At 36.4% G+C, this 21653-nt stretch overlaps 1 protein-coding gene across 1 annotated transcript; it reads right to left on the reverse strand.

Annotated features, from left to right (window-relative positions):
- Positions 1–9535: 9535 nt before the first annotated feature.
- LOC110728438 (protein TIFY 5A-like) lies at positions 9536–13006 on the reverse strand. Its single transcript, XM_021908085.1, has 3 exons — positions 12577–13006; positions 12404–12491; positions 9536–10055 (listed from the first exon to the last, which is right to left on the reverse strand). The coding sequence occupies exons 1-3, from the start codon at positions 12648–12650 to the stop codon at positions 9849–9851; spliced, it is 369 nt and encodes a 122-aa protein (XP_021763777.1). The 5' UTR covers positions 12651–13006; the 3' UTR covers positions 9536–9848.
- Positions 13007–21653: the final 8647 nt, after the last annotated feature.

Here is a 21653-nt window from a genome sequence, read left to right on the forward strand (position 1 = left end):
GAACACAAATTCTTAATTAAGTCGGACTTTCATTAAGTTAGTGTAAAAACAGGTTAAATTATTCTACAAGTATTCAAAGTTACTCATATATTCAACAAAGATTGCTATTTTCCTAACATAAACTTTATGCTTAAAAAATACTTATAATGTATTAGAATAATCATATTATCCTTAACAGCATGTATACATTAGAAATTACACATTAAGTACAATTAAACTCATTACAATTAAAATTACCCTTAAAGAGATTTAAGTTACCATAATAAATTATTCAAATTACCATTAATTAAATTGACCGTCTTACCTTTTTAAAAAAAAAAAAAACAAAAAACAAAAAAATGATAGCCTTACTATCAAAATGACGTAAGCACACCTTGATACAAATGAAAAACAAATATCTATTTTTCAAGGATTTTTGTGTGTATTTGAGGCAACGAGGAATACAGGTATGATCTTCGATCAAGATATAAGGTAAACGCTAAAATCATCGAACACAAAGTAATGATTATTTAGAAAAAAATAACTTGATTCACTGATGATAACTCTTATATTTTTCAATAATCAACAAATTTAAGTTTTACATCATAAAATAACTCCTTTTATAAGGAGGCACTAAAAACCCTATTACTCATTAAATCTAAACCATACAAAATAAAAGGATAGGATTAATTACAAGATAATAACTAAAAATAAATACAACCTAAGTTGCATCCTACATACAAGAAAAATCATCCAAATAATTCAAATCCAGTCCAAATATTTTCTTGTCTTGATCATATCAACATTAGTTGAATAAGGCCCAAAAGTAGTGTCGATGCTCTCGCATCACGCCTTATACAAGACATGTTGATTTTCGAAACAATAACATGAAATAAACTAGAGTCAGTTGAACAGTATTAGATAATTTGAACCTAAATGACCAATGTAAGCTATCCAATTTGATGCCTTATTTGCTTCTCTGCATATGTGACGAGTATTCTAATTAGAGGTGGCAATGGATGTAATACCTCGTATTTTTGAGACCTATTTTATAATTAATTAATTAATAATTATTTTTTAAATAGATTATTATAGTAAATTATTTTACTATTTAATTTCAGAGCCAAAATTATATATGAATTTTGGCGCCAAAAACACTTTCAAAACTCAATTATTATTTTGGATTTTGAATAATATTTATTATCCATTTATTATTTTAATAAAAATTAAATTATATATATATATTTCAAATATTTTAATTAAAAAAAATTATATTGTCTAATTCTATCCAAGGGGGCCAAAAATCCCCATTAATTAGCTAGGGAAATTCGGATTTTCTAAGTGTAGAAAATTTGATTTTCTTAGTTAATTATATTGGTTTTAAGTTAATGTTTTCCTAATTAATTATTTTCTACAAAATATATGATTTATATAATCATTTTTAATCCTTAAAACCTAGCAAGGAGGTCCAAAAATATGAGCATGGATAGGATCAATATTTTTGGCCACCTTATACTAATTTTGGTAGTTTTGTATTTTGATTATTTACCTTAAATTCCATTATTTCCTTAATTCCTTTTTCCCATCTCACAAAAATTTGATCATGGAAATTATTTGCCATAAACATTTCTTGATTATTCTCCAAGCAAGCTTAATTGACATCTTCTATTTCATGATCAAGCTACTTACCTTAATTCTTTATTTCTTATTCACCATAAACTAAACTTTTCTAAATTCTTAAACTCTCTTTTCCAAGTAATTCCTTAAACCAAATTTACCATAATTCTTCCTACAAAATCTTACCTTAATTCTTGCATGCTCAAGCCTATAAATACCCCCTTGCATCAAAGCCAAAACTCACACCAAAACTCTCTTTTTTCTTCTTTATTTCTCACGGTTTTCTCCTCTCTTCCTCTTGGTTTTCTTGCGCCACCACCACCACAAACCACCACTTGCACCATCAGCCGCCACCACCTCATCGGCGACCACCGTGACCAGCTGGCAACAGCCACCCCGATGCTAGCTACTGCCACTCCCGAGCCTCTTCCTCCTCCTTCGGTTATCACTCTCTTCTTCTCTTTGCTTAATTAATTTTATTATTATTATGGTTTTACAAAAATTAATATTAATGAATGTTTTAAATTAAATAACATCAGAAATTTATTCCAGTTTATGAAAATAATTTTTATAGGGTTCATGTACATAGAATTGGGAGTTTTACTTTAATTGTTGCGATTATTAGATGACCTTATATTGATAAGGTTACATTTAATTGTAGGGTATTTTTGACAAGAGTGCTTGAGGTTCTTTGTGTGTTGCTAAGCAAGAATTCAAGGTACATTTAGGTGGCTAGATACCTTTGAAAGTAATTGCTTTGAATAGCATGTTTCATTTGATTATATTGGTGATTGAATTAAATTGATTTGAATTATGATTTATGAAATAAGTTTGAGAAATCCTGTTTTAACATAAATATGTTTAAGGATGGATTTTTGGAAAAATTGCCAAAAATAATACAACCTTTGGCTAATTTTTTTTAAATAATACAACCTTTAGATTATACCTAAATATTACAACCTTTGGAGGGTCTCAACTTTAAATAAGATAAAAAACTTGTAACGTACTAAACCGTTTACCCATGACACATGTTGAGGTGTAATTGGTCTAAATGTAAAATTTTGATTTTTTTAAATAAACAATTTATTTAAAACAAAAAAAATCCCTCCCAACTCCCTCCCCCTGCCAGCCATGGTGGTAAGCCCATATCCCCCCACCCCCAAGCCTACCTTCACGCACGTCACCGACGGGCCCGACCACCCCAATCCCCACCTAATCGGCCGACTATTGAATTTACCTTGCCACCGAACTTCTTCTCAAGCTCTCTCACCAACTGAAGGTTCGATAATGGACGAAGGGGGTGAAATCGGTGGTCGAGAAGGGAGGAATCAGGGTTGTTGTGGTCGGGAAGGGGAGGAATCCGGGCTGTTTTGGTCAGGCGGGGAAGAATCGAGGCTACTTTGTTTGGGAAGGGGAGAAATTGGGGAGTGTGCGTGGGAGTTTTTTTGGCGGTGGTAGTTGGCAGCGGTGGTCGAGAAAGGGTGGAATCGGGCTTGCTATGGTGGGGTGGGGAGTTTCGAACTGGTGGTGGGGGACTGGGGGTTGACAACGGTGGTCGGGAAGGGGAAGGTTTTGGTGGTGGGGAGTTTTGAACTGGTGTTTGGGGAAAGGAGAGAGAAGAAAAAATAAAAAAAAAAAAAATTATTTAAGCCAATCATATAGCGACACGTGGCATTGTTAACTTGTTTATCAGGTTGCATCCAGTTTTGTCTTGTTTAAAGTTAAGACCCCCAAAAGGTTGTAATATTCAGGTATAATTCAAAGGTTGTATTATTAAAAAAAAAAGAGCTAAAGGTTGTATTATTAATGGCATTTTTTCTTTTTTAATATCGTGTTTTGAATGGTTTGAATTATTTATCATGATTGAAAATGGTTGAATTCGAAAGCATGTTGAATTAAATAAAAAGGAGTTTTGAGCTAACCTACCTATTATAAAGGTTGATTTATTGATTTAATTAAAAGAGGAATTTTATGAGAATTATTGAATTATTAGTAAATCTTTTAAAGTGTGATTATATTAATCCAATTATGCGGATTTGGTTGATAAGACTTTATACACTAGTAGAAAAAATGAAATACGCACCGCACAATCCGCACCGGTTTTCAAAAAAATAGGCGGGATTGGAAAATAGAGTTTTCGCACCGGTTCTAACTAAACCGGTGCGAAAAGTTTGTTTTTTGCACCGGTTCTAACCAAACCGTGCGAAAAAGTATGTTTTTCGCACCGGTGCGAAAAAGTATGTTTTTCGCACCGGTGCGAAAGCTATTGCTAAATAAAAAAAAAAACCCGACCTGTATATATACTCTTTCTTTCTCTTTCATTTCCTCATTTGCCTCTCTCTCCTCATTGACCAAACTAAACCCAGACCGACACCCTCAAAAACCCACCATCACCGGAAACTAAACCATCGCTGAAACCCACCAGTCCACCACCATCGCTGAAACCCACCAGTCCACCACCATCGCCGAAACCTACCAGTCCACCACCAACGCCGAAACCCAAACCATCGCTGAAACCCACCATCGCCAAAACCCAAACCACCCACGAAACCCCCACCCCCACGAAACCCAACCCAATATCAGCTACGAAACCCAAACCCACCCACAAAACCCAACCCAGAACCACCCGAACCAAACCACCTGCCCCTTAAACCATCAGATCTAAATTTTAATTTTTCTTCAAGAGAGAAAGGGAGACCGAGAGTTAAAGAGCGAGAGAAAGAGGAAAACCGCAGCAAGAGGATGCAGCAACGGCTTGCTGCGGTGACGTTAGAGGCGGCGACGATGAAGGTGGTGATTAGAGACTGCAGCGCCGTCGATATTGAAGGTGGTGTTTCAGATGATTTCTTGGAAGATGAATGGATAATGAATGATTGGTTGAATTAAGTTTATTTTTTGATTGGATTAGTGTTGGAGATCGAAGTTGCTGGAGGAAATTGATGGGGAGAACAGTAAACAATAGAGAATGTTGAAGTATGTATATTTTAATCAAGTTATTTCTTGTAATTTAATTTATATGTATTGTTGAATTTTAAGGTGATTTGGATGATTTTGTTAAATGAGTTTGTTTTTGTTAGGATTTTTGGTGATGGGTTTGTGAATTTTTATCAAGATTTGAGTGTTATTGAAATATTTGGTGTGATTGTTTTAGATTTTTATTTGATTACAAGTGTATGATAAAGCTGTAAATGATAAAATAACTTAATTTGTTTGAAAATGGTGGTGTATGAATGTTAATTTTATAATTTTTTTTTTATTTTTTTGGGGCATTAACCGGTGCCAAAACTTTTTTATTTTTTATTTTTGGGAACTTTTTCGCATCGGTTTTGAACCAAATTGGTGCGAAAAGTTTTTCTTTTTAGCATTCCTCAAATCTACACCGGTTCAAAACCGGTGCGAAAGGGGGGGTTTTGAACCGGTGCGAATTTATATTTTTCGCCTAGTGATACTTTGTATAACCGAGTCTTTTCTCAAGGATGGCCATTCTATATAAAGATACTAAATTGGGGGGTGTGAACACTTAGGAAAGGAATTGGGTTTTAAAAAGAGGAATTGATTTTATAAATCATTATCATTAAATTATTGAGTTATTGGAATTATTTTGAGAATCTTGAGAATTGGTTTGAATCCTAAGGCTTAAGTTATTGAAATAAATATTGGAATTTCCTTGATTGATTTTAAAAACATGTTTGCTAATAAATTGAGTTTACTTATCTTACACTTGAATGTACTTGGCATATTTTGCTAATTTGTATTTCCAATTTGTTTTGGTTCGCCCTATTTACCTTAATGGTAAGCAGTGTTGATTACTTTAGATTGAGTCATGATTATGAAAATGGGAGTCTCGGGATTTAATTCACCTAGTTTAGGGATGTGGGTTGCTTTGCTGTATTTTTTAGTACTCATAACAATGATTCCTGTTTATAGTATTAATAAAATAAGAATTTGAGTTTCCGCTGCTAGTTTTGGTATTAAGTTAAGTAGTGTGACTAGCCTTGCGTAATCACGCGGCGATATTACGCCTAAGTCTATCTCTATGATATAATTATACGTAATATACTAGTATTTCCATATAGGGAGATTTGGGGTATTACAATGGATCTTTGATCCGGTCTGAATCCAATGGATATAGGTCCATTTTACGGAATCTAAATCTAGAATTTTTGGACCCTAATTTTGAGATCCGGAACAGGTTCAGATCCGACCCGTTTGTTGTAAATTAAGCAATTTTACTCAAGTGAATTTGCAGAGAAAGTATCCTGCTTTTCTTCATAATTTTCAATTAAAACAACTTGCCATTAAATAGACTTACAATAACAAACCTTAACTACAAAATAGGAAAAGATAATGCTTAGTGGGTAATCATGGCCCACGTTTTACTCCACTAAACATAGACTAAATACTACTGCTTTTAAATGATTTGACTATCTAATATAATATAATTATATTCACAAGTACTTCTATCTAGTATTACATACTTTGTTTCTTTTTTTAGTGATTTTAAAACTTTACTCGTAGTTATTTGTTATTTTTGAAAAATAATGGGTTAAGCATGTAGATATTGGGTTACGCGTGTAGAAATAAATAAGTTTTAACTTGTTAGTTTCAAAAACAAAAATTTTAAAATAATAAAGATTGATTTTATTTGTATACTCCATTGATCAAATTTCTTCCTCTTAAATCTACGTACCTAATTAACTTGGGGATTGAAAATGTTTGTGTTTGAGTTTGGAGAAGGTGAGACCATTTGTATTTTAGGTGGAGTTAGTGTCAATATGAAATTTGGAAGATGGGTGAAAAATTAGAGGCTTTGGATTATATTGGCTCTGATACCAAATGTTGGAATTTGATGAGTGAAAGTAGTAGCGGGTTGGTAATGTAATATGTTTATTGCATGGATTGATGATGATACAAATGCATGTAAATTTCTAATATTTATAGTAGTATGTGTTAGTTTTATTTATATTACTTACACCGACATACTATACCAACTTTCTAGCTAGCTCTAAATTATTCTTTGATTTTCTTAATTATCAATACATAGACTAGACTTTTCTAAACATTCAAGACACTAGACTATTCTTCATCTATAGTTTTCTAGCTAATTTTATATTGTAGATATCTCCTAGATTTTTCTAGATTACACTTTTTAACACTTACTAATAAGATCATATAGGACGATGTATATCTAATCCAGCCCCCCATTTTGTATAAACCATGTAGTTTCTCTAATCAAGCCAAGTATGAAAACTGCTGAAACAATCTAGGTGTTGTGTCACCACTTTTGAACCAGACTAAGCTAGGGGATGTTGTACTTTATTATGTGTTGCTTTTAATCTAGTACTAAATTAGGTCCCATGCTATGCACGGTCATTTTCACTATTTATTATTAGTTTAACTCTATATTTAGTTATTTATTTTTTTATTTGAAAAAACCAACAACAGGGATATTATTAGATAAGGTCAAGCTACACCAGAACGATTGAACTTTGAGGGAACGAATCCAGACATACAAATTCATCACAACCCCTAGCATCCCACCTTGCCACTAAGTGAGCCAAGGTATTACCTGCCTGCTTTACTTGAGAAATAAAAAACAAAATAAAATTCTTAGAGAGAGCATCAATATCATACTAAAGAATTATCTCATTGCAAAATAAAATAAAAAATTCATAAATACAAAAATAAAAATAAAATTATACCATACTAAAGAATTTAGTGGGAGTATTACATGCTTGACTAATAAAATAATTATGGATTACGCAAATAGTACGTCACAAAGTTATATGTAGGAAAATATTATTACATAGTATTAAATAAACGAATAATATACTTGTTGAATGTGTACAAATAGAATGTAATTACCAGGTAATAAGGGAAACATTATTGAATAGTACTCCGTATTAAGTATTCTCCAAGAAGCTTTATTTTGGCGCGAATTTTTTTTTTTAAAAAGATGACATATGTCATTACTAGTTTCACCTTTACTATAATTTATAAAATATAATAATATATAGTTACAGACTTATAGTTATAGATTTATGTCTTAAAGTCAATTTGATGCAATATAACGTTAATTTATTTATTTATTTATTTATTTATTTTTATTTCGTACTGTAACTTCAATTCATGTGATTGTAATATATTAGAAAACAAAAATAATTCTAAGCAAATAATAATAATTTTAGTAATAAGAATCTTTAATTTCTATTATAATATATAAATTAAATGTATACGTAAAATTTTATTGTCTTAAATAAGCTGCCAATCAAAAAGATATGATAAGAAAAATAAAATTATAATATATTTATTTTTGAAAAATAGTTTTTTGGAAGGAAAAAACGACACCAAGAAGTGATATGTGTCATTTTTCAGGTGTCTGTTTTAATAATATGTTATTGATTCTAATTTTAGTTTCTACCAAGAAAATGAAAACAGAAATTCCAAAGCCATTATTAATCACATTCTAATTTTATAAATAATGATATGAATTGAAACCAAGGATCGATTTTTATGGAATTATTTATGGAATTTGGTATGTTAGTGTTTTCAGCCATGACCGTGTAAGGTCCTTGCATGATAGAAGTTATTACTACCCCCTCCTTTGTTCTAGCGCCAATTGTTCCAAATATATATGTGCCGATATAACTCGCGTCTAGGATTGGTAAAGACCTATCGTGCAGTTAAGCACCTACAAAGTCAAGATGGGTCAGCTAACCCCGAGGTTTGATCGGGGATAATCGCTCCAATTATAAAGTCAGTTTCAAGTTTATAAGAGCGAGTAAGAAAAATGATAAGAGAGAGAAAGAGAGAGAGATTTGTGTTAGAGATTCTACCTTGTAACTAAGCAAATCATAAGTATTTATAGAAAGATGATCAAGCCATGTGGCTTGCATGTCAAGCAAGTGGCAAATGTCCACGTGATGGAGATTAATTGACCACGTGGCTATTGGCTAATTAACCATGCATGAGAAATGTTATATGTCGATATGACCTTAGCTCCGGTGGCTATTGGCTAATTAACCATGCATAAGAAATGTTATATGTCGCCGATATGACCTTAGTTCTGGTATAGAAAGCAAGCATTCATTGGGGTGTGACCCGACCTAGATCCGTCGTTACCAGGCCATAGCAGCACCGATAACATCCTATACACAAGCCCATGTGCCACCGTGTCTTATTGTGCTCATATGTTTAAACCATGTTTAACTGTGCTTAAATTAACTATGTTTAAATAGTCGTGCATAGAAAAAGAACATGCATGGCCTAAGCTCAGCCTAGGGGTGCTAATTGAGTTGAGCAGCTCGCGAGCAACTAGAACTTGACTCGGTCAACGCTCGGTCAAAACTCAACTCAAGTTAGCTCAACTCGAATTCGACTCGAGATGTTAACGAGCACGAGTTGAGCAAGGTCTAACTCGGTTCGATAAGCTCGTGAGCAACTCGATAATATATTTATTAATATAGAATTTACAAACAAAGTTACCAAATTTAAACAAATTACACTTAATAAGTGTTAATTCATAAAAAAGAAAGAGTAAATCTTTAATAATAAATATATATATATATATATATATATATATATATATATGAAAAAAAAAACAATATAAAGTGAAAAAAAAAGAAGGGTCAAAACTTTAACGAGCACATCGTAAGCTACTCAACTCAACTCGAAACTTTAACGAGCAAGTTTTATTAGCTCGAAACTTTAGCAAGCATGAGTTGAGCACATGTAAAAACTTTTCGAGTCGAGTCGAACACCCCTCAACTCGTGATCGACTCGCTCGATAAGCACCCCTAGCCCAGCCATTGCATTGCTCACACACTTCATGGCGTGACGACCAAGTTCTTTCTTTAATTCTATCAAACCCAAGTATTTAAAGGCTTGAAGCAAATTATATGATCTATAGCATTATAGACAAAACTTAATTACAAATTAAATTAATACGTAATATTTGGTCAGTAGATCGAGACATAATATTTTTGAACACTAGAAATTAAAGAACTAACCCATATTATGAAACAAATATGGTCCATATCACATCAAATAATTGTCCACTACATCATCACACATTCACACCAACATACTCCATCAGTCGATCAAGAAAGGTAATTCGGTAATCTTACCAACGAACCAAAGAATTACTAGAGCATACGAAGCCTCTTATAGCTAAAAACCAACAAGTCAATCTATTTTGTCAATTACTAACTAGTATCTGATTTGCTGGGACTAAACAAGTTCTTAAGTTCAAATTAAAGATGGTAAGGAGATGTAGCTTGGATCCGATGCTTTCGCTTTTCGAGAAATTGTCGCAATGATCTAGAAAGGCTGGTTTGTGGTAATCTTTGAGATTGTTGCGATGAGAATGTAATGTTGAGATCTGCTCTTCCTGTTGTGGCCGGAGATTTACACATTCCTTCTGTTGTTTTTCCGCTTGCTAGATTTATTACACATTTTGCCTGTATAATAGACACAAATCTAGTTAGATCATTTTAAAGATAAATTTACGTGGAAACACACGTTAAAGACTTATTGTTCATATTGATGGGTTTTCTAGATCACTTCATAGTCACCTTATTATATTTTACAAAAAATTGAAAGAATTTTCAAAAGATTTTGACACACCAATTATTGATATTAGTATAGTACATCTCTATGTGAGAGGATAGAAAAGTGTGCTCTCACGATGAGCGTGTCTAAATCACTTTTTGGTGTAACAAAATCATTTTCAGACTTTCTTTCTACCTCCATTGTCAAGATCATAGCCCCACTTAATTAATGATATGTTACTCCCTCTTTGTTCCATTATTAATTACTTCTTCAGTTCTTTGTTGATTGCACTGTTTGGACTTTAATTTCACTCTATTCACATATTCTCTTTGGACCATCTATGTACTTCATCAATAAGGGAATTTATAGTGAGAGAGAGCTAGTCAGATTTATTCAGATGTATACTTTTACAACAAAATACAATATCAACGTTTTATAAATGTGTTTATAAAATAATTAAAGAAATTAAATGATGACATGCAATATGTTGTTAATATTTTTTTTATTAAATAACTAGTGTGTGCCCCGGGCGATGTTCCGGATTGCTAGTTTGTATACTTCTTTGATTTGATAATTATGTTCAACTGTGTGAATAGTTGGTGTGTGGTTTGGACGTTGCCTCGGGTTTCATTTTTTTTTTTTTTACCTCATATATATTTATATTCATCTTGTGAAATATAAATGAATTATATTACCTCTAATTTACTTAATAAATGAAAGGAATATATAATTTTATTATGTGAAATTTGAAACATTAATAAAAGTTGGTTGAGATGGTAAATGCATTACCTTTATGTATCAGAGGTTAGGAGTTCCTTTGAAAGGAACGCCTTTTAATATATAGTATAGATGTATGTATGTGATCAAAAGATAATGAAAAATTAAGTCTGAGATCTTGTCTGATTTGTTTAAATAAATAATTTCAAAATACTAAAGTTAATATAAAAATAATAATAAAGTGTTATATATACTCCTTAGTTCTTTACAAATATTATCAATGCTTGTTATAATATAATTACATTGACAGGCGGAAAAGTTTGGGAAAAATGAAGGAATTATAAAGTAGTCTCTCTTTCACGAGGTCTTCTTTATTGCATATAGACCCTGTTCACTTTTTTTTTTTTTTTTTTTTAAAAAAGAACCTGCCACACTTATTTTGGCTAAATTGAAATTATTTATACATAACTGAATTAAGTATTTATAATAAATTGAAATTATTTGTACTATTTCTCTAGTCATATTTCTTTTTTAAAGATTATTAATTTTTACTGAAATAAAATTATTTTCACATAACTGAACTTATTTATACTAAATATCATTTTTACATAAGTTGAAGTAAACAAGGACATACATAATTGACCATGCATATTTCGAACCTATATTTAAAGGTGTCAATTCGAGTACCTAGGTCGAGTTAAGAGAGGTCGGGTCTATTTTAAAGTTAAATCATGCTAAATTATTTTAGAGTAATGATATATGTAGTCTTTAGGGCTTTATATAAGCATTAAATAAACTTCCTAAAATGGAATTAACTTGAAAATTCATGACTAAATCACTCGCAAATCGGTGTAATTAATGTTAATATATCCTCATTATTTCCGTTTTTAAGCTTCTTATACATAGCCCTTTTCCATTATTTTTATCCATACTAATTGAAATAATCTAAATTGAGTTTTTCGGGTTGGATCGGATCGGTTAGGTCATTTTTACACCAATACCTATAGCTATAAGTATAAATTTTTTTTTTTAAGAAAAATCACATTAAAAAGAATATAACAAAGTTGAGTGATAATGTTTTTCATTATACAAGTACATAAATTACTAACAGAGGTTAAATTTTTATAACTTTTGCCACATGAAGAATCGGATATTTTATGTAACAGAAGGACAACAATTTTATACACGATCTCACATGATTAAAAATTTCATTACTTGTTGCATGTAATATCTAATTAAATTCCTGAAATTAAAATACTCTTTTATCATATACAAATACTGATATTGCATCACAATAAGCAAGCCGATCCACCCCATAAAATGTGTACACTGAGAATTTACACCAATGCAATAATCTAAAATATTCCAATTAGAATATTCAAACAAGACTCAAACTTCATTTAATTAATAAAACCCCATTCTTTCAAAAAAAAAAAAAAGAATAAAAAAACCCATTAATTTTTTTTTTTATATATATAAAATATGAAAAAATAGATGAAAAGAATGGTAACATAAAATAAAAATAAAGAAAATAAAATACCTGAGCTTCAGTAACATCACAAACACATATCTTTCCATTATAAAAAATGGTCATCTGTCCTTCCTTCAAATTATCTCCAATAGAACCCCTGTTAATAAGAAAATTAATTAAGGTAATCAATCACATAATTAATCAATAATCACATTTTTCCTCTAGAGAGAGAAAGTGCATACGTGGAGATCGTAGAAGCGGTAGAAGAGATAGACGTGGAAGAAGGTGATAGGCCAAGCTCAAGATTACAATCCATTTTAATTTAATTTTATAAATTAATATTTTGATTAAATTTTGTTTGGGGTATAATTTTAGAGAGAGAAAGAAGGAAAATGAGGAGTGAATATAAATGGGAAAGAGGGTTGAAAGTTAGGCAGAGTTGTAAGTTTATAACTAAAAAAAACATGTGGGAGAATGGAAGGTTAAGAGAAAGGAGCACGTGAAAAATGAAGGCAAGTCTGGCTACAAAACACAACACTTGTTTGCTTTGTTGCATGTTTATTCACACACGTGCCATCACTTGTCGACATGCAGTGCCCTCGTATGCATCATTTTTTGACACGCACTCAACGTTTATGGGTTTCATACTTTCATAAATTAGAAAATTTACTATCTCCGTTTCTGAAAGTTCGACTCACTTTATATTTGCACGGTCTCCAATGAATATCTTTGACCATGAATATTTTCGGTTATATATAACTAAAAATTATAAAAGTTGATATTTGAAAATTTTATGATAAGTGAAATCTAATAAAATCTCATATGTTAATTTATTTATATTGTATAAGTCATAAACAATGGTCAACGTTTATTTATTTTATCCTCATAAATAGTAAGTGAGTCGAAATTTCAGAAACAAAGGAAATATATATTTTTTTTTCCAGGAAATTAGAAAATTTACTTTAAAAGGCATGCCAATTAGAAGTGTCCGTTCGGGTAACCAGATGGAGTAGTTTTGGTTGATTTACGGTTGGTCGGATATGTTCCGGTCAAGGCTACTCTTTTAACCTGTCTTAGTAAGGATCGGGTCACTTTCAAGTCCGGTTAATTTCAAGTCATGGTCTGTCGAGTTAGGTTCGGGTCAACTTTAAATCGGTCTATATTAGGTTCGGGTAAATACGGAACAAGTCCAAAACGAGTTTGACCAAGATGATTTTGGGTCTGATGACCTTGAGTTAGGTTGATTGATTTCGATTCGGTTAAGTATTGTTTGATTAAGATAAGTTTGATGTATTGATTCAATTTTATTTCAAATATAGAATAAGGTCATTTTTAAAATAGAGTATTTATTGAGTTATTGTCTTATCATTGAGTCATTTTTCATATCGGAGTATTAGTTTTCTCATTCGATCAGTTATTGTGTCTTTTTTACCTTTAAAACAAATCGAAGAAATCAAATTACTGATTATTTATCATACCTACATAAGTGACATGATAAGTAAAAAACTAATGATAGATAGATAAATGATAGTCACATCTTGTGATATAGACGCATAGGAATGTTATCTTTTAAGGTTATCATTAATCTTCAATCGTACGATCTTACGAGGCTGCTACAGACAAATTCTTATTTTTATTTAAATAAAAAATGAGAGGAAAACAATAGTTTTCACTTTTCTACTGTCATTTTTCTAGCTTAATAATCATGATTGTAATAAGTTAAGCTTGTTGTTTCGGGGTTTTTTGGATGTCCTACGGGAGAGTTACAATACTAAGACTGGCCTCTGAAAGCCTGTACCTGCAAAACAACGGAGACTCCTGTGGGTGGGAATTCCGCCTCTAACGATCAAATTAGAACGTGTTCGGATGTAAAAAGAGCGGAAAGTAAAGGGGATCAGACTCCTTTTAGGAGAGAAGTGATCATCCGGTTATCTGAGATAACCTCGAAATCCAAGCCTTAGCTCTCAAGTAGTCCAATTAAAGCTGGAGTTAATGCTCAGCAATTAATGTACATGTGTATTTAATAATTTCTGAATGATGTTCCTCAGGGGGAACATCTCCCTTTTATAGGGTCTCGTAATGCGTGCCCAGTACTATGTTTTAGAAACTTAGGACTGACTGGGCTTGCCTAGGTATTTGGGCCGTATCATGCCACTTTCCTAGTTGGCAATTTGTCTGCCACTGCACGTGTCGTGGCCTGATTGGTCCACTTTGGACCTCTCACGAGGTGACACGTGGCTGACTTTGGTCGGTCCACGTGGATGACACGTGGCAGGATTTCATTGGACCACGTGGCGGGGTTAAATCCCTTAATCATTTGCCCCTCACAGGGGTGATGTGGCGTGCCACGTGGCGCCTGTGATAAGTGTCACACTCTGATTGGCCAACGGTTTTTACGGTTTTTTTTTTTTTTTTTTTTTTACTGCCCCTTAAAATTCACCTCCCTATAAATAGGGGATGTCCAAATCATATGTTTGGACATTTCCAAAAAATTTCAGACAAAACTTTCTTGACTTTGAGAACTTTGTCCTTTTCTGAGAAAGAATGATTGCCGCCTGCTACTAGACCGCCTGCTCTTACAGTCGCTGCAGATTTTTCAAGCACCTTCATCTTAACAGACTAAAGGTAACTGCCTGTTTTTCTTTCGTACTTTCCCTTTGTTTCTTTTTCTTTTTTGAAAATGGTATCCCAAAAGCACACGGCACGACCTAGGTTAGTGATCAGCCGGTCACCGGGGACGGTTGAATCTAGAACTAGGAGTGCCAACTTCCCCTTGCTGGATCACCCTTTGCGAACTGCCCCAAGTCCGACTGTCTATGTGTCTGTGCAGGACACCATGGCCAGAACTAAGAGAACTGCAAGGGTGACAAATTCAGACGACTCTTCCTTCTATGCGCCTGTTAGTGAATTATCTGACATGCCACCTGGTGCCCCAAGCACTCCTAGTGATTCCATTTTAGAAGAATCAGACTCCTTTTAGGAGAGAAGTGATCATCCGGTTATCTGAGATAACCTCGAAATCCAAGCCTTAGCTCTCAAGTAGTCCAATTAAAGCTGGAGTTAATGCTCAGCAATTAATGTACATGTGTATTTAATAATTTCTGAATGATGTTCCTCAGGGGGAACATCTCCCTTTTATAGGGTCTCGTAATGCGTGCCCAGTACTATGTTTTAGAAACTTAGGACTGACTGGGCTTGCCTAGGTATTTGGGCCGTATCATGCCACTTTCCTAGTTGGCAATTTGTCTGCCACTGCACGTGTCGTGGCCTGATTGGTCCACTTTGGACCTCTCACGAGGTGACACGTGGCTGACTTTGGTCGGTCCACGTGGATGACACGTGGCAGGATTTCATTGGACCACGTGGCGGGGTTAAATCCCTTAATCATTTGCCCCTCACAGGGGTGATGTGGCGTGCCACGTGGCGCCTGTGATAAGTGTCACACTCTGATTGGCCAACGGTTTTTACGGTTTTTTTTTTTTTTTTTTTTACTGCCCCTTAAAATTCACCTCCCTATAAATAGGGGATGTCCAAATCATATGTTTGGACATTTCCAAAAAATTTCAGACAAAACTTTCTTGACTTTGAGAACTTTGTCCTTTTCTGAGAAAGAATGATTGCCGCCTGCTACTAGACCGCCTGCTCTTACAGTCGCTGCAGATTTTTCAAGCACCTTCATCTTAACAGACTAAAGGTAACTGCCTGTTTTTCTTTCGTACTTTCCCTTTGTTTCTTTTTCTTTTTTGAAAATGGTATCCCAAAAGCACACGGCACGACCTAGGTTAGTGATCAGCCGGTCACCGGGGACGGTTGAATCTAGAACTAGGAGTGCCAACTTCCCCTTGCTGGATCACCCTTTGCGAACTGCCCCAAGTCCGACTGTCTATGTGTCTGTGCAGGACACCATGGCCAGAACTAAGAGAACTGCAAGGGTGACAAATTCAGACGACTCTTCCTTCTATGCGCCTGTTAGTGAATTATCTGACATGCCACCTGGTGCCCCAAGCACTCCTAGTGATTCCATTTTAGAAGAATCAGACTCCTTTTAGGAGAGAAGTGATCATCCGGTTATCTGAGATAACCTCGAAATCCAAGCCTTAGCTCTCAAGTAGTCCAATTAAAGCTGGAGTTAATGCTCAGCAATTAATGTACATGTGTATTTAATAATTTCTGAATGATGTTCCTCAGGGGGAACATCTCCCTTTTATAGGGTCTCGTAATGCGTGCCCAGTACTATGTTTTAGAAACTTAGGACTGACTGGGCTTGCCTAGGTATTTGGGCCGTATCATGCCACTTTCCTAGTTGGCAATTTGTCTGCCACTGCACGTGTCGTGGCCTGATTGGTCCACTTTGGACCTCTCACGAGGTGACACGTGGCTGACTTTGGTCGGTCCACGTGGATGACACGTGGCAGGATTTCATTGGACCACGTGGCGGGGTTAAATCCCTTAATCATTTGCCCCTCACAGGGGTGATGTGGCGTGCCACGTGGCGCCTGTGATAAGTGTCACACTCTGATTGGCCAACGGTTTTTACGGTTTTTTTTTTTTTTTTTTTTACTGCCCCTTAAAATTCACCTCCCTATAAATAGGGGATGTCCAAATCATATGTTTGGACATTTCCAAAAAATTTCAGACAAAACTTTCTTGACTTTGAGAACTTTGTCCTTTTCTGAGAAAGAATGATTGCCGCCTGCTACTAGACCGCCTGCTCTTACAGTCGCTGCAGATTTTTCAAGCACCTTCATCTTAACAGACTAAAGGTAACTGCCTGTTTTTCTTTCGTACTTTCCCTTTGTTTCTTTTTCTTTTTTGAAAATGGTATCCCAAAAGCACACGGCACGACCTAGGTTAGTGATCAGCCGGTCACCGGGGACGGTTGAATCTAGAACTAGGAGTGCCAACTTCCCCTTGCTGGATCACCCTTTGCGAACTGCCCCAAGTCCGACTGTCTATGTGTCTGTGCAGGACACCATGGCCAGAACTAAGAGAACTGCAAGGGTGACAAATTCAGACGACTCTTCCTTCTATGCGCCTGTTAGTGAATTATCTGACATGCCACCTGGTGCCCCAAGCACTCCTAGTGATTCCATTTTAGAAGAATCAGACTCCTTTTAGGAGAGAAGTGATCATCCGGTTATCTGAGATAACCTCGAAATCCAAGCCTTAGCTCTCAAGTAGTCCAATTAAAGCTGGAGTTAATGCTCAGCAATTAATGTACATGTGTATTTAATAATTTCTGAATGATGTTCCTCAGGGGGAACATCTCCCTTTTATAGGGTCTCGTAATGCGTGCCCAGTACTATGTTTTAGAAACTTAGGACTGACTGGGCTTGCCTAGGTATTTGGGCCGTATCATGCCACTTTCCTAGTTGGCAATTTGTCTGCCACTGCACGTGTCGTGGCCTGATTGGTCCACTTTGGACCTCTCACGAGGTGACACGTGGCTGACTTTGGTCGGTCCACGTGGATGACACGTGGCAGGATTTCATTGGACCACGTGGCGGGGTTAAATCCCTTAATCATTTGCCCCTCACAGGGGTGATGTGGCGTGCCACGTGGCGCCTGTGATAAGTGTCACACTCTGATTGGCCAACGGTTTTTACGGTTTTTTTTTTTTTTTTTTTTACTGCCCCTTAAAATTCACCTCCCTATAAATAGGGGATGTCCAAATCATATGTTTGGACATTTCCAAAAAATTTCAGACAAAACTTTCTTGACTTTGAGAACTTTGTCCTTTTCTGAGAAAGAATGATTGCCGCCTGCTACTAGACCGCCTGCTCTTACAGTCGCTGCAGATTTTTCAAGCACCTTCATCTTAACAGACTAAAGGTAACTGCCTGTTTTTCTTTCGTACTTTCCCTTTGTTTCTTTTTCTTTTTTGAAAATGGTATCCCAAAAGCACACGGCACGACCTAGGTTAGTGATCAGCCGGTCACCGGGGACGGTTGAATCTAGAACTAGGAGTGCCAACTTCCCCTTGCTGGATCACCCTTTGCGAACTGCCCCAAGTCCGACTGTCTATGTGTCTGTGCAGGACACCATGGCCAGAACTAAGAGAACTGCAAGGGTGACAAATTCAGACGACTCTTCCTTCTATGCGCCTGTTAGTGAATTATCTGACATGCCACCTGGTGCCCCAAGCACTCCTAGTGATTCCATATTAGAAGAATCAGGGGAGGAGGTTCAAAATGACATGTCGGGCTTTGTTGATGTAGCCCATCAGGCGGACACCAAGTCCAAGAGCTCAGACCTCAACTCTGAGCCAAGTACTTCTAGCAAATTCTCAGATGAATCTGAAGAGAGGCACTCTCTGCTAGAGACCGCGAGAGAGTCCCTCTCAATAGAATTAGGAGCAGATTGGGTGGAGTTGTCTGCTACCCGCCGAGAGCAATTTGCCGCCTACTACCATCACGTTCCCGCAGGCAGGCGGAAAATGATGGCTAATAAAATTGGGAGCTTCAGAGAGGACCATGTCATGGGACATGATTACATCCTATGCACGCCGGATGCTGAAGACAGCGTAGTCTGGCCAGAGGGGTACATCTATGGGGACGAGTGTTTTTTCTGCTATAAGGCGGCTATTAAAGCTGGCCTAAGATTTCCTTTACATCCGGCTGTAGAGCGGATCCTGGACGGATACCAGCTGGGTATCTGGCAACTGGCCCCAAGTTCTTGGTTCAACATCTTGGGCTATGTTGCTGGATGCTAAATGCACAAGTAGACCCCAGCTTTGAAGCATTCGTCCACTTGCATTACCTCAGTCGGACCCCAAAAACAAGCGGGACCGGCTGGTTTCAATTGTCTAGCCACAAGGGCTATATGATGACTTTGGGAAAAGAGAGCAAGTGGAAATATTGGAGAAACACTTTCTACATCATCTCTTGCCAAAGTTCAACAGGTGGAACAGGAACCCACCTTTCCTAACAGGCAGTTCTGAACTGCCGCCTGTTCCTCGTAAAGCAAAAGAAAATATCCTTGACATAGGGCTCTTCAAAGTAGATATCCAGGCGAACCCCGAGATTGGGGCGAGGGAGTTCATTCCTCAAAATTATATTCCCAAGTATAACTGGCTATACGATGGGACATATCTGGTCGCTTGTGGCCTTAGTGAAGAGATGCCGAGAGGTAGCTGACCGCCTGTTCAAGTGTCTTTGTAAAACTTGATTAATTTTGTGTTAAACTAACTCCTTGATTCATCTTTTGCAAACAAAGCTATGGAAAAGCTCTCGGCCTCGAAGAAAGCTGCTACCCAGTACCGCTCGGCCATCTTAGGCAAACGATCAACTGAAGAGTTGCTTGCTTAGCAGGCGCCCAAGGTGAACTTCTTTCAACTTTGTACAAGTCTCATTTAACTTTTTTTTTGCCTGCTTCTTACTTATTGTGGTTATTGTTGCAGGGCAACTTAGCGAAGCCTTCCTCCTCCTCTTAGTCGGATCCTAAAATTAGGAAACAGACGGCTGGTGACATAACGACCCCTGGAAGAGCCAGGAAACATGCGGCCTCAAGGCCAAGGAACAACCCACCTCCAAAATCTCAAGCCGTCCCTGTTGGCAGTCGGCCTGAGAAAGAGAAGGAGAAGCAGGCGGCTTCTGAAGGTATCAAAGACTTGTTTCCTTTTCCTTACCCTTTGAGGGTCAAATTCAATCAGCAATCGTCTAGCACCTCTGAAAGCAGTCGGTCTATTGGCCGAATTTACACCAAGTACTTACAAGGTATTGATTGTGCAGATGTCTCTCAAAGGCCGGATCTTGTCCACCTGGCCAAGGCTATGCTGAAAGCCGTCTCCCTTGAGGACAGGGAGGCGGTCAAAGGAGTCGGCACCCTCAACCTGGATGCCATCCTCGCTCTTCTTTCTGACACATCTATGTTCCATATTGCTTAAAATGAACTTCTAACTACTGACATACTATATTATTAGGCGGCTGCCAACTTGTAGGTCAAAATGGATTTAGAGGCGGCCAAGAAGAGGATCTCGGAGCTGGAGTCATCCGTTAAAGACCTCAAGGCTGAGCTGGAGCCTCTTAAGGAGGCGGACAAAGAAGCAGCCGGGCTCCGCACTAGGGTGGACAAGCTCAAACTCCGCCTGCAGAACCAGGAGACCCAATTTGCCAAGAAATACCTCTCAAGGGTTGATGAAGAAAAGGAGGCCCTAGTCAAGGACATGATGGACGACTGCAGCGCCATCATGAAGATGACATGGGGGGCTTTCTTCCCAGAGACTAGCTATGAGAACTAGGAGAATCAATTTTCCGCCTCCTCCAAGGAATGCAATGAACGAATCTTGAACCAAGCCCAAGAGGGCGAGGAAGAGGAGGATGAGGAATCGTCTGATTCTACTTCAGGGGTGTCGGACCAGGAAGAGGAGAAGGAGGGGGAGGATAATGAAAAAGAACAACGGCCGACTAGGGACCAAAAGGATGCGGCTGCTGATGCTGATCAACCCCCTCCTGCTGCTTAAGCTTTCCCTTTATATCAACTTCTCTTCGGCCTGCGTGCCGCTTGTTATGTATCTTTACCCGACCAAGGGGTCGGGGTTTATTGACAATTTCAACTCTTTTTGTCGGTCTTCTGGCCGACTATTTGTATGAATCATTCGGTAGTTTTGTCGGATTTTCCAATTTGCACTTTGCTTTGAATTTTTGCATTTTCATAAATTTTGCTAAGTATGGCTTTACTTTTTATATGAATGCTTTGAATTTTTGCATTTTCATAAATTTTTCTAAGTATGGCTTGACTTTTTACATGAATGCTTTGAATACTTTCCATATGCCGACTGTTTTGGTGTACCGACTGTTTTTGGCCTTGGGCGACCGTGCGCCTGGTTTTCAAAGGCTGATGGATTGACATGGAAATCTTTGATACTTTAAAGAGTATGGCTGATTTCTAAGTTAATCAATCACTATGGTGATTGCCCCAAACCAGGCGGATAGACGACCATCAGACGGTCATACACTCAGCATGATTTGGCTCTCGGCCTCAATATAGTTCTTTTAGACGAGCCATGCCTAGCTACTAAGTTTTGTACTTAGTTTATTTTATTGATTGTAAATTGTCCGTTTGTATGATACCTGTACAGAAACAGGCGCCAAACGGGATGTTTAACCAAATTAGCGACCGCCTGTTGGGTTACAGGCGGTAGCTTTAATTGTTTTGCCAGCCTAAATGAGAATAGTGGCCGAATGCCGTCTGTTTATCAAAAGGACAGGCGACTTCATTTGTACCGTTTAGGTTCCATTTTAAGTTAGCCAGGTCGAGCGACTATTTAGTTAACCTTTGGGATTAATCAATCTTTTTCACCTTAGTTTGAGTAAGTAGA

Source organism: Chenopodium quinoa, unplaced genomic scaffold, assembly GCF_001683475.1.
Source record: "Chenopodium quinoa cultivar QQ74 unplaced genomic scaffold, ASM168347v1, whole genome shotgun sequence".
Taxonomy (NCBI): Eukaryota; Viridiplantae; Streptophyta; class Magnoliopsida; order Caryophyllales; family Amaranthaceae; genus Chenopodium; species Chenopodium quinoa.